The sequence below is a fragment of the Protopterus annectens genome, chromosome 2.part0, assembly GCF_019279795.1.
Source record: "Protopterus annectens isolate FY-2018-M chromosome 2.part0, PAN1.0, whole genome shotgun sequence".
Classification (NCBI taxonomy): domain Eukaryota; kingdom Metazoa; phylum Chordata; order Ceratodontiformes; family Protopteridae; genus Protopterus; species Protopterus annectens.
The window spans coordinates 1,940,593,134-1,940,606,991 of record NC_056728.1 but is presented as its reverse complement, the minus strand read 5'-3'; the positions used below and the strand labels follow the sequence as shown (position 1 = coordinate 1,940,606,991).

At 36.8% G+C, this 13,858-nt stretch overlaps 1 protein-coding gene across 1 annotated transcript in view; it reads right to left on the bottom strand.

The window, feature by feature from the left end:
• Window positions 1–13,858, bottom strand: part of LOC122792903 (CUB and sushi domain-containing protein 1-like) — a 4,548,980-nt gene that overhangs the window by 1,011,554 nt on the left and 3,523,568 nt on the right. The window contains exon 45 of the mRNA XM_044060461.1: window positions 9,892–10,065. Coding sequence (XP_043916396.1) covers window positions 9,892–10,065 — 174 coding nt within the window. The remainder of the gene's footprint in view (window positions 1–9,891; window positions 10,066–13,858) is intronic.

Below are 13,858 nucleotides of genomic sequence, written 5' to 3'. Positions count from 1 at the left end.
AATCCTTTAGCCAGGTCAAAATGCACAGTATGAGCAGTTTTACCTTTGTCCATTGTTTTGGTGACCTTCTCAAAAAAAGTCTTCCGGGTTAAGTAGGGATGACCTTCCATTAACAAAACCAAATTAGTGTCTGTAGGTCGCCAGCATCCTTGTATATCATTTACATGGCTTTGTATAATAGGCTTGTTGAGCTGATGGGCCTGTAGTTCCCTGTGTTGGTCGATGGTCCATCCTTGTGTAAGTGAATGACAGTTGCTGTCCTCCGTTCACTTGGAATGTAGCCTGTTTCGAGGCTGGAGTTGAACAGTGCTTTGATTAGTCCTCATAGGCCATGTTTTTAGTATTAGTGAGTGCTGCCAGCACCTGGTCCCTGATGAGAGCTGGAGGAATTATGTTGATGGTGATTTTACCTGGTGGAGCTGGGGAGGATTGGAGGGAGTGAAGTTTTAGATGAATTTATCAGCCAGTAGATTTGCTATGTCAGTGTAGGTTGTACCATCCATCACCAGTTTAGCATACTGCTGTTGAGTGTTACAGCTAAGGTTCCAGACGTACCTGAAAAAAGGACTTTTCATTGTTCTTAGCCTGCAAGGATATCCTGACCTTATAGCTCGCCTTGTTGAGCTTAATTAGACTGCTTAGTTTCTTGTCTAGTTGAAAGCACTTCTCCTTAAGGGAGCTGCTTTTCCTGATTTTAGCCATGAATTTTCTTCTTTTATTATATTCCCTGTTTAGGTAAGGATTCTACCAGTGGGGTTTATTTTTAGTTTTTTGGGGGTTTATTTCTGATAGGTACAACAGCCTGTGTATACAAGGCACTGAAACTGCCACTGGCCAGTGGACAGCTCCACACAGAGAAAAAAAGCTTTTAAACTGACACCTACGCCTTCTAGCCAATACATGACACACACTTTGAACTTCCTGCAGTGCTTACCAACTCTCAGAGACCAGATAAACACCTTTTGCCACAAAATGTCTGAATATAGAAATTTTAATGTAAAAGTACAACAAAGGCAGCTCTCAAGTCCAGATTAAACAAATATCAAACAGCTAAGCCCTGGCTAATTCAACCTTCTGCAAAGAGATTTGGAGGCACACAAATTAGAAAAGCCAACAAACAGAAATTACTATTTTTTGCCACAAAATTAGGTAGAGGTTTTAAAAAGATACTCAAAATTAGAAGTGCTCCGTGTATCAAGCAAGCAGAAGTGTAGTTAATCAAGAAAATATTATTAACTTTGCCTGTATGTTTCTGGATGCAACTTAAACACTGAAAAAGCATTGCAAAGTTCTCTGTAAATGAACAAAGAGCCTTACAACTTGCATGATTTATAGTGGAGAAACATACTTGTAAACTGACTCCTATGCCCTCTAGCCAATAAAAAAAACACAATTTGAGCTTCTTTCCGCACTTCCTAGTTTGACTGCCCAGGTAAACACCTTCTGCCACAAAATGTCTGACCCCTAGAATAGTGCTACCCAACTCACATAACCCAGGTTAACATCTTCTGCCACATGATGTCTGATCATGGAATTTCTTAATGTAAAAGCACAGCAAAAGCAGCTCTCAAGTGCAGATTAAACAACAAACAACTTAAAAACAACTAAACCCCAAGTAATGTTCCCTCCTGCAAAGAGATTTAAAGGCACACAGACTAAAAAAGCCAACAGCGAAATGGCTATTTTTGATACATAATGAAAAAAAAATGTAAATGCTCAAAAGCAGTAGTGATCATCATATAAAGCAAGTGCAAGGGCAGTAAATGAAGAAAACTCTTAGCTGGATACATTTGAAACCCTGGAAAAGCACTGCAGCATTCTCTGTATGTGAACAAACAGCCATGTAACTTACATGATTTATAGCAGTGAAAAAGCTTGTAAACTGACTCCTTTGCCTCTAGCCAGTAAACAACAAAACTTTGAGCTCCCTCCAGTACTTCCCAACTCAGAGAGCCCAGGTAAATACAAGTTGTCTGACCCTGGAATGATTTAATGTAAAAGCACAGCAAAAGCAGCTCTTGAGTGCAGGTTGAACAACAAACAACCAGCAGTACTTCCCAATTCAGAGAAACCAGGTAAATACCTTCTGCCACAAAATGCCTGATCATGGAATTTCTTTATGTAGAAGCAGAGCAAAAGCAGTACTCAAGCACAGATTAAACAACAAACTACAAAACAACTAAGACATTGGCTAATTCACTCTTCTGCAAAATGACAATTTCTTACCACAAAATGTAATAAATACTTTAAAAATGCTCAAAAACATTAGCGATTATTGCATAAAGCAAGGATGAGTGCAGTTAATCAAGAAAATGTTCTTATGTCAGCCTGGATGGTTCTGGATGCAGTTGAAGCACTGGAAAAGTATTGCAGAGCTCTCTGTAAGTGACCTTTGACCCCTAAACCGAACATCATTGCCTTTTCCTAAGATTGAATACACCCCTAAACCACAAATAGTCAATCTTCTCCTAAATTACCTCATCTACAAACATCTTACATCCTTTCCCCTTCTTTGCCAAAGACTAATCACAAAAAACTTATGCTATATCTTCAGATCCCTTTCACTTAACTTCCCTCCTTAGAGACACTAGAACAAGGTTAACACATCTTCCTTACTGCTGGGAATCCTTGCAAATAAACTAAACCAAGTTAACCCATTCAGCATATTCAGATCTCTCATAAAAACTACTCTTTCTAACAAACCAGCAATTGCCATAATTGTGAACACATTGATTAATTAATCCTCACACCCAGCTGACCATACCCAATCCTCATGGGGTACCCTCTTTATGTAAATCGGCACCATAATAACTCACGAGATTTTTCTTCCACAAGACTTTTTTTCATCACTCGTTCCTCACATACATCCACTCCCCATTTGTTTGTAATTTATCTCCCCTTTGATTCATTTGTACCTCTTGTAAATACTTGACTTCTTATACATTAACTTTTGTAAATATTGTAGTACATTATACCCCACATTCCCCAAACTGATATTCGATGCTTCATCACAATTCATAGCTCTCAACCTTCCTTCTACAAAGCATGAAGCACTACCTCTCACACTGTGGAACAAATGGGCAAAATGCAGAACACGTACTAATCTTTAATAACTAGGAAGGTCAGACCATGGTTGTTAACTGTTTCTTTGTATGTAAAAATAATTATTTTAATGAATTAATATGGGTCAATATTACTTAGCATCACAGGTTCATAAGTTCATCAGTAAGTTCTAGGCTAGCTGCCCTTGTGGGTCATTTTAAGCCTAGCCAGTTTCCCTTTTTGTGATTGAATTAAGCTATTCTGTTTGATGTTAGATTGGTCTTACCCATCCTATGGTCAACAATTATATATCAGCAGTTGTGAGAATAACTGAGGTCCTACCATTAGAGGGGTCACATGCATGGGATAAAGCCATTAGGAGTTGCCTCTGTTTATTAGTAGTACACGGATAAGTCCTAGATTAAATTTTGTTTTTCCTTTCCATAGATCCAAGTTGCATTTGAATATTCAGAAATGAGTTTTGTCTTACATGGATGGGAAGTATGTCTCAGAGTATCCTCTTTGAGATATACCTCTCCCTCCAAACCTGTCTGCTGAAGCAGAAGAGATTTAGATCCTTAGACTGAGTATTTCTGATGCCATTTGACTTGCTCACATGCCAAATATCCATTAGTACTGGGTCAGAGGTTGCCTTGTATGCTAGAAACAGGTCATCTCTTAACAGTCTGTAGGATAAAGTGTGTAGTGACAGGGATCTGAATCATACCTGTAGAGCATATTATTTAGGCCTTGTATAGTTCTTTTTTCCCCATTTTTTATTATTTACCATGGATAGTTGTTAAAAACATCTTAACAATAAATGTGTGTTAAAACCCTTCTGTGTGGAGCAGCATGAAACACTGAATTTTTAAGTCTCAAATTGACTCATAATGAGGTACAGTTGGCAGGTGTGCTACCATTTATATTTAGCCTCGTATGTCTTACTTATGCTTCCCTTCTTAATCGTTGTCACTCTATCACTACTATACTGTATTTCATTTATCTACATTTTGGGGTGCATTCTCCAAGGACTGAGCCTGTAAATGGTCCTGATAGATCTGGTCAACAAATTTTAAACGAAAAAATACAAATAAATGTAAAATGTTTTTCATTAGGCTGGCTGACTTTTTTAATGCTTCGATAAAGAGATAGATAGATAGACAGACAGGTACATATAGATAGACAGACAGGTACATATAGATAGACTGACAGATAGATAGATAGACAGACAGACAGACAGACAGACAGACAGATAGATAGATAGATAGATAGATAGATAGATAGATAGATAGATAGATTTATTTTTTTCTGCAAGCAGCAGTGCAATAAAGTACTAATCCAGGTCAAAGTCTGTGTGTAATTCATGCTAGAATATAATCTGTTACTATTTATATAATAGTGAAACAATTACAAGATAAAAAATTACTATGCTTTCAGAAATATAACTTTTTAGAATAGTTTGCTTCCATATAACAGAGCAGTCCACAGATTGTGGAAAAAAACATACATAACAATGAGCTAAATTCTAACTCTTTATACATGCATACATGAATTTTTATATGCCCTTCACATTTGAAATATAAAGACACTATATATATATATATATATATATATATATATATATATATATAGATATAGACACAGATTCAGATATTCACATATTCTTAATACACACACACACACACACACACACACACAAATACATACCTACATATTTCAAAAATAATACGTGTGTGTGTGTGTGTGTGTGTGTGTGTGTGTGTGTGTGTGTGTGTGTGTATGTGTGTGTGTGTGTGTGTGTGTGTGTGTGTGTGTGTGTATTTAAGCAATAATCCGAGGTTTATTTTAGGGATAAACTCCTGGCTAGGCTTGTAAGAGCCCCAGGACCATTAGCTTAGTAACCTCCTATGATCCTATGAATATCAGGATTTAGCTATAGCTTGTATGGTTTGATCACAAAGGTGAGGTTCAAGCGATTAAACAAAGCAACTGTGAGCTACCCTTATATAACCACAAGTAAAAGTGAATTATTGCTTTTATACAATGACATTACTGAAATTCCTTACCTTTCTTAAATAATGTATCTATGTATATAACTGCACTTCAGTCTTCTTGGGCTGATGCATTGTGCAAGAGTATGGGACTTGCATTTCCACACCTGCACAGTACATCAGTGCAGAGCAGGACAAGCCAAGAGAAACGCAAATCTCCATTTGTGTTTTTTTTTTTAATTGTTTGTTTATTTTGTTTAACATTTAAAAATATCAAGACTTTACAAAGGGCAGTGAAGAAATACAAGATCAGGTATGTTTTTGTTTCATTAGTTTTGTAGAACATACTCAATTTTTCTTTTTTTCATTGTCCCCCAACGTATGCCAGGAGAAAGTCTCACCACTCAATGGTACTTCATTTGCCAGTGTTTTTTCTACTGTTATATGCTTGATTTACAACACGCATGCTTGTTGGCCTATCCAATCAGCATGCTAATTTTTGAATAACAATGAGCAGTAATTCTATTAATATAGATATATATGAATTAATAGTGATAATGTTTCTCATTGTTCTTTAGAACTACATAAGACAAAATATGCACAGTGTTTCCAAATGTAATTAAATTAGGGTTCAAGAGAAAAATTGGATTCAAACATTTCAACTCATATTGTAGCAGCTTCAGACAATTTAGTATGTCCCAATGGTATGCAATGCAATGTCTAAAATTAAGTTATTTCTTCTCCTCAGCAGTAATTATCTGAGTTTTATACCATATACCTAAGCAGTGGTATAGCTTGGGTAGGGCAAAGAGGGCAATTCCCCCTGGTGCAAAGAGTTAGGGGTTACGGATCGGTCATATGGTCCATATCACAAATCTCAGTCACTTTTTAGTGCAATACCAGCTTTTAAAAATCAGTAATTCATTTGCAGTCAGACCTGGGTGCTATAGCAGTCTCTGTGTGGACTAAGCTGCAGGCTGTAGTAAGCAGTTTGCTACAGTTTAAATAAACCATAGACTGTAGTAAGCAGTTTGCTACAGTTTGTTTGTTTGTGTCTTTCGGCTTTTCCCAGTTAAGGGTCGCCACAGCAGAACTCTGGTCTGCTAATGATTGGCAGTAGATTTTTACGTACTGGCTTGCCGGGCCTAATGCACAACCTTCAACGAAGGAACGCCCATTCACGCATGTCGCTATACAGAAGATGCTCTAATTGAGAATTGAACGGGCAACGTCTAACTGTGAAGCGACAATGCTACCGCAGCACCACCACTGCAGTTTGCTACAGTTTAAATTTAAAAAAAAAAAAAAAAAAAAAAATATTGGAAACCTGAGTGCTGCATCACTCTGTGTAGGGTATACACTGTAGCAAAGCAGCTTTTTATTAAAATTCAAGTTTTATTTGATCTTCACTACTTGAAGAGCTGGGGCATGCAGGTTGGGTAGCTGAACAGCAGCTTTAGTTTTGCAGACTTCCTTTATTTTTGCTCATCACTTTAAGAGCAGAGGTGATTAGGTGCTAGTACACAGTAAAGGCATGAGGCACTGGTTGAGCTAGTGACACTTCTATATGTCAGTATGTGTATTAAGAATTTTCACTCAGCAGCTAACATTAAGTCATTGGGACTTTAAGAGTTCAAGCAGCTGTGAACTGTTAAGACATGATCACTTGGAACAGCACCACACAAGTAATAATACATCCTGTTGTGAGTAACAGTACTCTGACTGCACATGGTATCCATCTGTGAACAATCACACTATAGTAACTGTAGTGTCCTTGCACATAATATCCAGGCTGTAAATAATAATACTATCCCAACAGGTGTAATCCTGATGTAAGCAATAGTATCATCAATGCACTTATTATCCAGGTATACTTTATTGACAAAGTTTTCAGTATTTTACCTGAGCATCTCCTGTTTGCTGTTTTTTTTGTAAACCATACTAAAATACCCAAGTATCGAGTACTAAATATATTTGTATCAACTGTAATTATAAAGCCAGATCAGTTGCTACTTTTCTGTAAAGTTAATTAAAAGTATAGATGCTGCCAGTGATGACCGGGGTTATAGGAATGGCACTGCTATTGTCTAGATTTCATTTTTCATTTTCATTTTTTATAAACCATGTTTTGTATGTACCCCTAGTAAATTATGTGATATTACATTTCACTAAGTTGCATTAAATTCCGCTGTACTGAAATACATCTTTGTTAATACTCAAAGCTCATGTTATGTTTTTTTGTCGATTAAATATACTATAGTATATTGTTTCTAAAATGGTAAAGCTATTCTTCTTTCAGAAGCCTAGGCCTGTATTAGGAGAGTGTATGTGAGAATCTGGAGGTGTCTTTTGGGTGGTCACTTCTGACTTTGCATAGTGCCGCATACTTATAACACACACACACACACACATACGCACACACACACACACACACACACACACACACACACACACACACACACACATATATATATATATATATACATATATATCTATATCTATATATCTATATCTATATATCTACAATGCATTAAAGCTAAAACACTAAAGAGAAACAGACCCAGAACTTGAAACTTAATATAAATAAAACAATAAAACAGTCCTTTAGTAGGGAAGTAAGCCCTCCTGTACCCCCATTACTTTAAATATACCAACTCTGAAATTGCACAACAGTAAAGGCAAAACTCCTTCTCTCACTGTGTGCAGTCTCACACTAAAAACAGTGCAGTATATTACACTGGTATCAGCTGTGACATTTCACTTACTTAGAGTACTTAACAAAACAAAGCTTCTTATCCCAATGGGTGTAATCTCAGACAAAAAGCAATACAACAAATTGTACAAGTAGTGCCTCTGATATCCCCATGCTTTTTCCTTACATACAACTGTTCACTTACACTTCAGTATCATTCAGAAACTGATTGAGTGCACAGTGATATAAGGAATCACACCTTACATGTGTCTGTGTGAGAATGAATGTAAATATCTGTGTTTGTTTGTTTACATTTCCCAGATACTAAAACTGTTACTCCAAAAAGACTGAAACTAAATATATCAAAAAATAAACAAAAAAAAAAAAATGCATGCGGCAAGCCACCTCTACAACACTTGCAAAGGATATACTCAACTTCAAGATTGCACAACAGCAGGGAACGAGCAATTTTCCATTCCCCATCTTACACACACATTAGCAAAGCAAGCATTTGAGGTATGGAACGTTCAACATTTACTACTGAAAATAAATATATATAAATATACCCACAACCACACACACACACACACACACACACACACACACACACACACACACACACACACACACACGCGCGCGTGCACACACGCACACACGCACACACACACACACACACACACACACACACACACACACACACACACACACACACACACACACACACACACACACATGATTTTAAAAGGGAAAAGTACAACCACATTTTGCAAACGTGACCAATTCATCACATTAGAGGAATTACAATACTTACAGGTATTTAGTGCAAGTCTGGGAAAATGTTTTGGCATCCCCAAGATTCATAAAAAAGCTTAGCCTTCCCCTTTCAGAATCATTATTTCTAATTAATGCACAAAGACTGAACATATTTCAGACTACACTGACAGTGTGTTAAACCTCATAGTGCAAAAAACAGTTTTATATTTGAGATTCTTGGAGCTTTTTAAGATATATATATATATATATATATATATATATATATATATATATATATATATGAATACGCATTACTATGGCAAAGCCCTAAGTACTTTTTTAATATCTAGGTAAGGGTCTAAGACTTTTCTGTGGCTTCCGAATCTAACACTGTAGCACAATCCTCAAGCCTGTGCTCCACTGTATATATTTTAATTGGGTCTATATTAAATCAGCGACTGCTTAAAAAAGCAAATGCTGATTTATCAACAACATGTAAGCAAACGCTTACAATCCCGAACACTTGGAACAGCAATTTTTTTTTTCCCAGGGAAAAAAAATCTCTGTTCCACAAAAAAAATAAATATAAAAACTTCAAAACATTATATAAAGTGGGGGATTTCGCCCACCACACCCCCTGATGTGGGGTCTGTGCTCACACACACCCCCTACTTAAATATACCAACTCTAAGATCACACTACTGTGAGGAAAACAGCAAAGTAATGGAGGTGGCCAAGTGATTTTTTTCCCAGGGATAGAAATCGCTTGTATGCTGTTTCTCTATTTTGCTGTTTAGTGCTTTCGAGTTTGATCAAGACACATCTGAAGGAGTGTGTCTTCAATTATATAATGTAGCCCTTTTAATTCACCAATCAGTGTATTCATATACTTATTAGCTTTCCATCTAAAATGCTTTGATTTTGTAAGACAAATTAAAACTGAGATTGTTACATCTAGAACATTAGCTTTACTATGTGTCACATTAGTGCACATTCAAAAGTGGAACACTAGTATTCCTGAATATATTCAGAAAATATGTATCTTCTTTGGAAAACTGTGTAATACATTCAGCAATATAAATTTCTAAGCTTTAAAAAATGTATTTTATTTCTATTTGTTGACCAGGTAGATGGGCTGGTAAGATGACCCTTTTCAGCCACGACCTGGGTAAAGTGTTGTACGGAATACAATAAAAGCAAAATATATGTCGGTTTAAGAGCAATCAGAAACATTATCATACTACAGAACTCTGCAAACATGAAAGGAAATATGTACAACAGTTAAGAAAATGTATACATAGGAAAATGAGCTTAGTGAAATCAGTTATTTACAAAATTATTATACTGTATAGGCATATAATAAAAACAGGGACACTTTCTTTATGAAATTTAAACTTTTGATTTCTTATGTACCTGAACAATGTGGCAGGAATCCACTCCACCGACCATCTTCCCTACAAGTTCTGGTAGAATTGCCGGTTAGAGTTCGACCCCCAGAGCAGGTATAATGAACAGCAGAGCCATACATAAATGATTCTCCAATAATATTAGCACTCATGGGTAGGCCAGGGTGTCCACAGGAAATTGCTGCAATGCAAAAAATAAATAAATAAATAATTTGATTGCTCATCATAACCTGTGGTTTAAAAGCACTGCCTCTGTTCTTTTCAGAAAAAATAAAATCTGTCAGTCTTAAGTGCCTCACCACAAATTACATGTGGACACACTGAACACACAAAACAAAGTAATTTATTAAAAATTAAATGCTTCAAAAATATTTTTCTGAAGGATGTACATACAAAAAATAGGAACCCGTTTTTTTTTTTTTTGCTTCTGTATTATCTTTACATGTACGCTGTGTTTGTTATGCATACCTCTCACTGTTCTGTAATCATACAATATATAAAGTAAGTTGGTTCTAGGAGCCCCCGGAGAATGGTCCTACCATAGCCAGTTCTTGTTGTAAACTAATAGACAAGTACAAAATCCCTTGTATAGCTATATATAGAGGACCATGTTGCTGTCTCTAGAAAGCTGCTAGAGTGTATTCCTTTTGAATATGCCATCAACGAATACAAGGCCCTCAGACAGTGTGCTTTAATACTGCTTCTAACTGGTTTATCATGGCAGATATCACAAAAGGCAAAAACCAAGGACAACCAACTAGAGATCATCTGAAACAGGTTGCCCTTCCTTAGTGCTAACACAAAAAATAAATAGCAGATTGACTTTTCTAGTAGACTTGGTCAGTACCTGAGCTACTTAAGCATGTCTAGAGTATGTGAAATCCCTTCTCCATGGTTCTGAGGGTTAGGCGGGAACACTGCAAGACTGATGGTCTACTTCCAAGAAACTGAATCATCTTTGGACATGACTGATGGATTTGATCCTGTGGATACCCTATCCTAAACATAGACCTGAGAGGGTCTAGCCATCAAGAGATCTTGCAACTCAGACACTAATCTTTCATATGTCAGAGAAAATAGAAGAACAGTCTGCCATGTAATGAGCCTTAAATGGCTAATGTGTAGGTAGGTTCAGATGGAAATGTGGTTAACCTTTCCAACCAAAAGTAAAAATTCTAGGAAGGAACAACCTGTTTGCAAGGTGGTTTCAAATAAAACACTCTTATCAGAAAATGAAAACAATAATTAAATTAAATAATTAAAAACTAATTAAATTTAAAAAAAAAAAAAAACATTGCGAGAAGAGAAGGACTTATGAGCAGATACACTTAACTGGCCATAATATGTACTTTAACAAAGCACTATGAAATCCGGTGGCTTGTAACACACAAATATTTGAGCAACACTGGTACAATTCCAGAATAGGGCCGTGGTTATTTGGTGGGTACCAACTAGAAGAGTCGTCGACGTGTCAGTATAGGATTTTCTAGCCGCAGGATTTTTTGCCTTATTTAGTACCTGCTGTACATCCTCAAAACAGAGGTATCAGAATCCAGGCAGATAACTAGAGATGTGTATCAAACTCCCCTGACTTGTCTGAGTAAATCCAAATGTTGAGGAAGCTTTTGGTAATTGCCCATAGCCAATTATATAAAAGGGAGAATCAATACTGCCTGTGCCAGAAGGTATTGTCCACAAATATTTTTGTGGGGTCTTTCTGAATATTCAGGATTACCCTTAATATCAGTGGAAAGAGTGTAATACATAAAGAAAACTTCCCTTTGCAAAGGAATTAAAACAGCATCTATTGTGTTTTGAAAGGAGGCGAACAGACCTCTTTGAGATGTATCTCAGAACTAAATCAATACATGGAAGATCCCCCATACTAACTCAATTCCTGAGGGTCTGCCCTGGATCTGCTCAGTTTGCCTGCCACTGTGTTTTGCTCTAAAAGAAAGCAATGTGCTTGGAGAACTAAGGATTGATGACGTGTTAGTTCCCAAGTGGACCTAGCCAATCTGTATGGGGGTATACCCTTGTGCCCCCTAGTTTGCTGATATATCACATCACTGTGGTGTTGTACAACTGTTTGAAAATTATGTGCGTCGGTCTGTCTAAAAAATGCACAGACCTTGTACCTTTACCCTTGTAGGAACTACTTCCAAGGAACTCAGAGGAGTCTACAGAATAACTTATAATTTGGAGAAAACAAGGAGAAACTCACATTTACTTATATTTGAAGACTGGTATCTGAAAATCTATGGATGTAATGGTAAATACAGTTGATATGTGATCCAGACACCGACGTTAAAAGATGTTAAATGTCCCTTGTTACCATAAAGCTTCCATGGTTAATAAAGCATAGCAGACTCTGAACGGGTGACATCCTTAATAGTGAAATTTCTTTAAAATGAAATAGAAATGGACATTTAAAATTGGACTCCAAGAAGGCTCTTCTTTGGTACTTGAATCATTCTGGAATACAAGCTTAAGCCCCTTGAAATGGCACTGGCTTTATGACTCCTAGGGTAAGAAAAGATGACAAACCACAAGAAAAAAAAATCTGTTTGGCCTATAAACTTTAGAGGGTTGGGAGGAGCTCTCTTGAAAGGATTTTTTTTATCCAGTGTCAACTGTTCCTCTCCTATTCCCCCCTGTACTACCTTTAACACCAGAGAGTCTGTGACAATTCCTTGTCAAAGGGAAAGGAACAGACACACTTGCAGGGATAGGTATTAAGAGATAGAAACAGGAAGTATGGCTGAAAAGAGAAGCCATGCTAGCTTAGCCTCTGAGGCTTTAAGTCAGTCATCATGGATGGTGAAGTGGTGCAATGGTTAGCATTATCACCGCACAGCAAGAGGTTCCCTGGTTCAATTCCTGGCTGGGGTTCATTCTGTGCAGAGTCTGTATGTTCTCCCTGTATTTCCTCTGGGTGCTCTGGTCTCTTCCCCCATCACAAAGACGTGTCTGGAGTGTTTCTCCCCAGGCCTCTGCCGAAAATTGAAATTTCCTGGTAAACAAATGTTAAATAAATATATTTATTGGAAAAGTTCCTGATTGCTATTGCTCCTGTCCTGTAATCTACAGTCGTTTCATAGGCAGTGTGATGTCCATTAGTTCAAATGGTTAAGCAGTTCGGCAAAGTGAATGTTGTCTGCCTATGTGTGGGTTCAAATCTCAGTGTAGCCTATTTTAACTCATAGACATTAGGTATAGGGTTTAATTCTCATATTTGTAAGGCAAACTGGCTAGGCTTAAATGGCCTGCAAGAGCAGGTAGCCTAGTGTTTAAAATAGAAGTTGGGGTTGGTATAACGGTTAAGGTGTTTTCCTCATAGATTTTGTGAATTTGAAAGAAGAGCCTGCAGCATGTTAGAACCTCCCTAAATTAATTTCTCACTTTTATCAAATAATTTGTGGACAAGAACAACAGATGGACTAAATATAACTTTTTTATAAAGCTGAATTTAGATTTTATTTTTCCTGAAAAACTTTTAATATTGTACCCATGTATACATCCTCAAATAAAAGCAGAAACAATGTAACACGTCAGCCTCTACACAATTATAAAATAAATTTTAAGGCATGTTTATCTATTACAGCCATGTCAAAAAATCTGTCTATAAACCTTTCCCCCATACTCAAAGAGTAAGATTTGGAAGTTAATAGTAGCCTGTTACATATCTGCTTTTATGGGGACTGAAGATTGTGAATCAAGGTTGAGCCAGGTGGGTCTAATATACCTAGGGTTGCCACCTTTTCAAATGGCCAAAGTGGGACATTTTTGGTACAAACATCAGATTTTACAAGCCGACACATACCCATGGTCAGTACAAAGGTTAGAACTTAACATTTTTGCCTAAATAAAAGCTTATTATTGTAGCATTTTAGTTGCTTATTCTGTTTCTTATAACATTTAGGTATTTTAGATACAGAATAACTGTTTTATGCAACTATTACATAAAATATAGA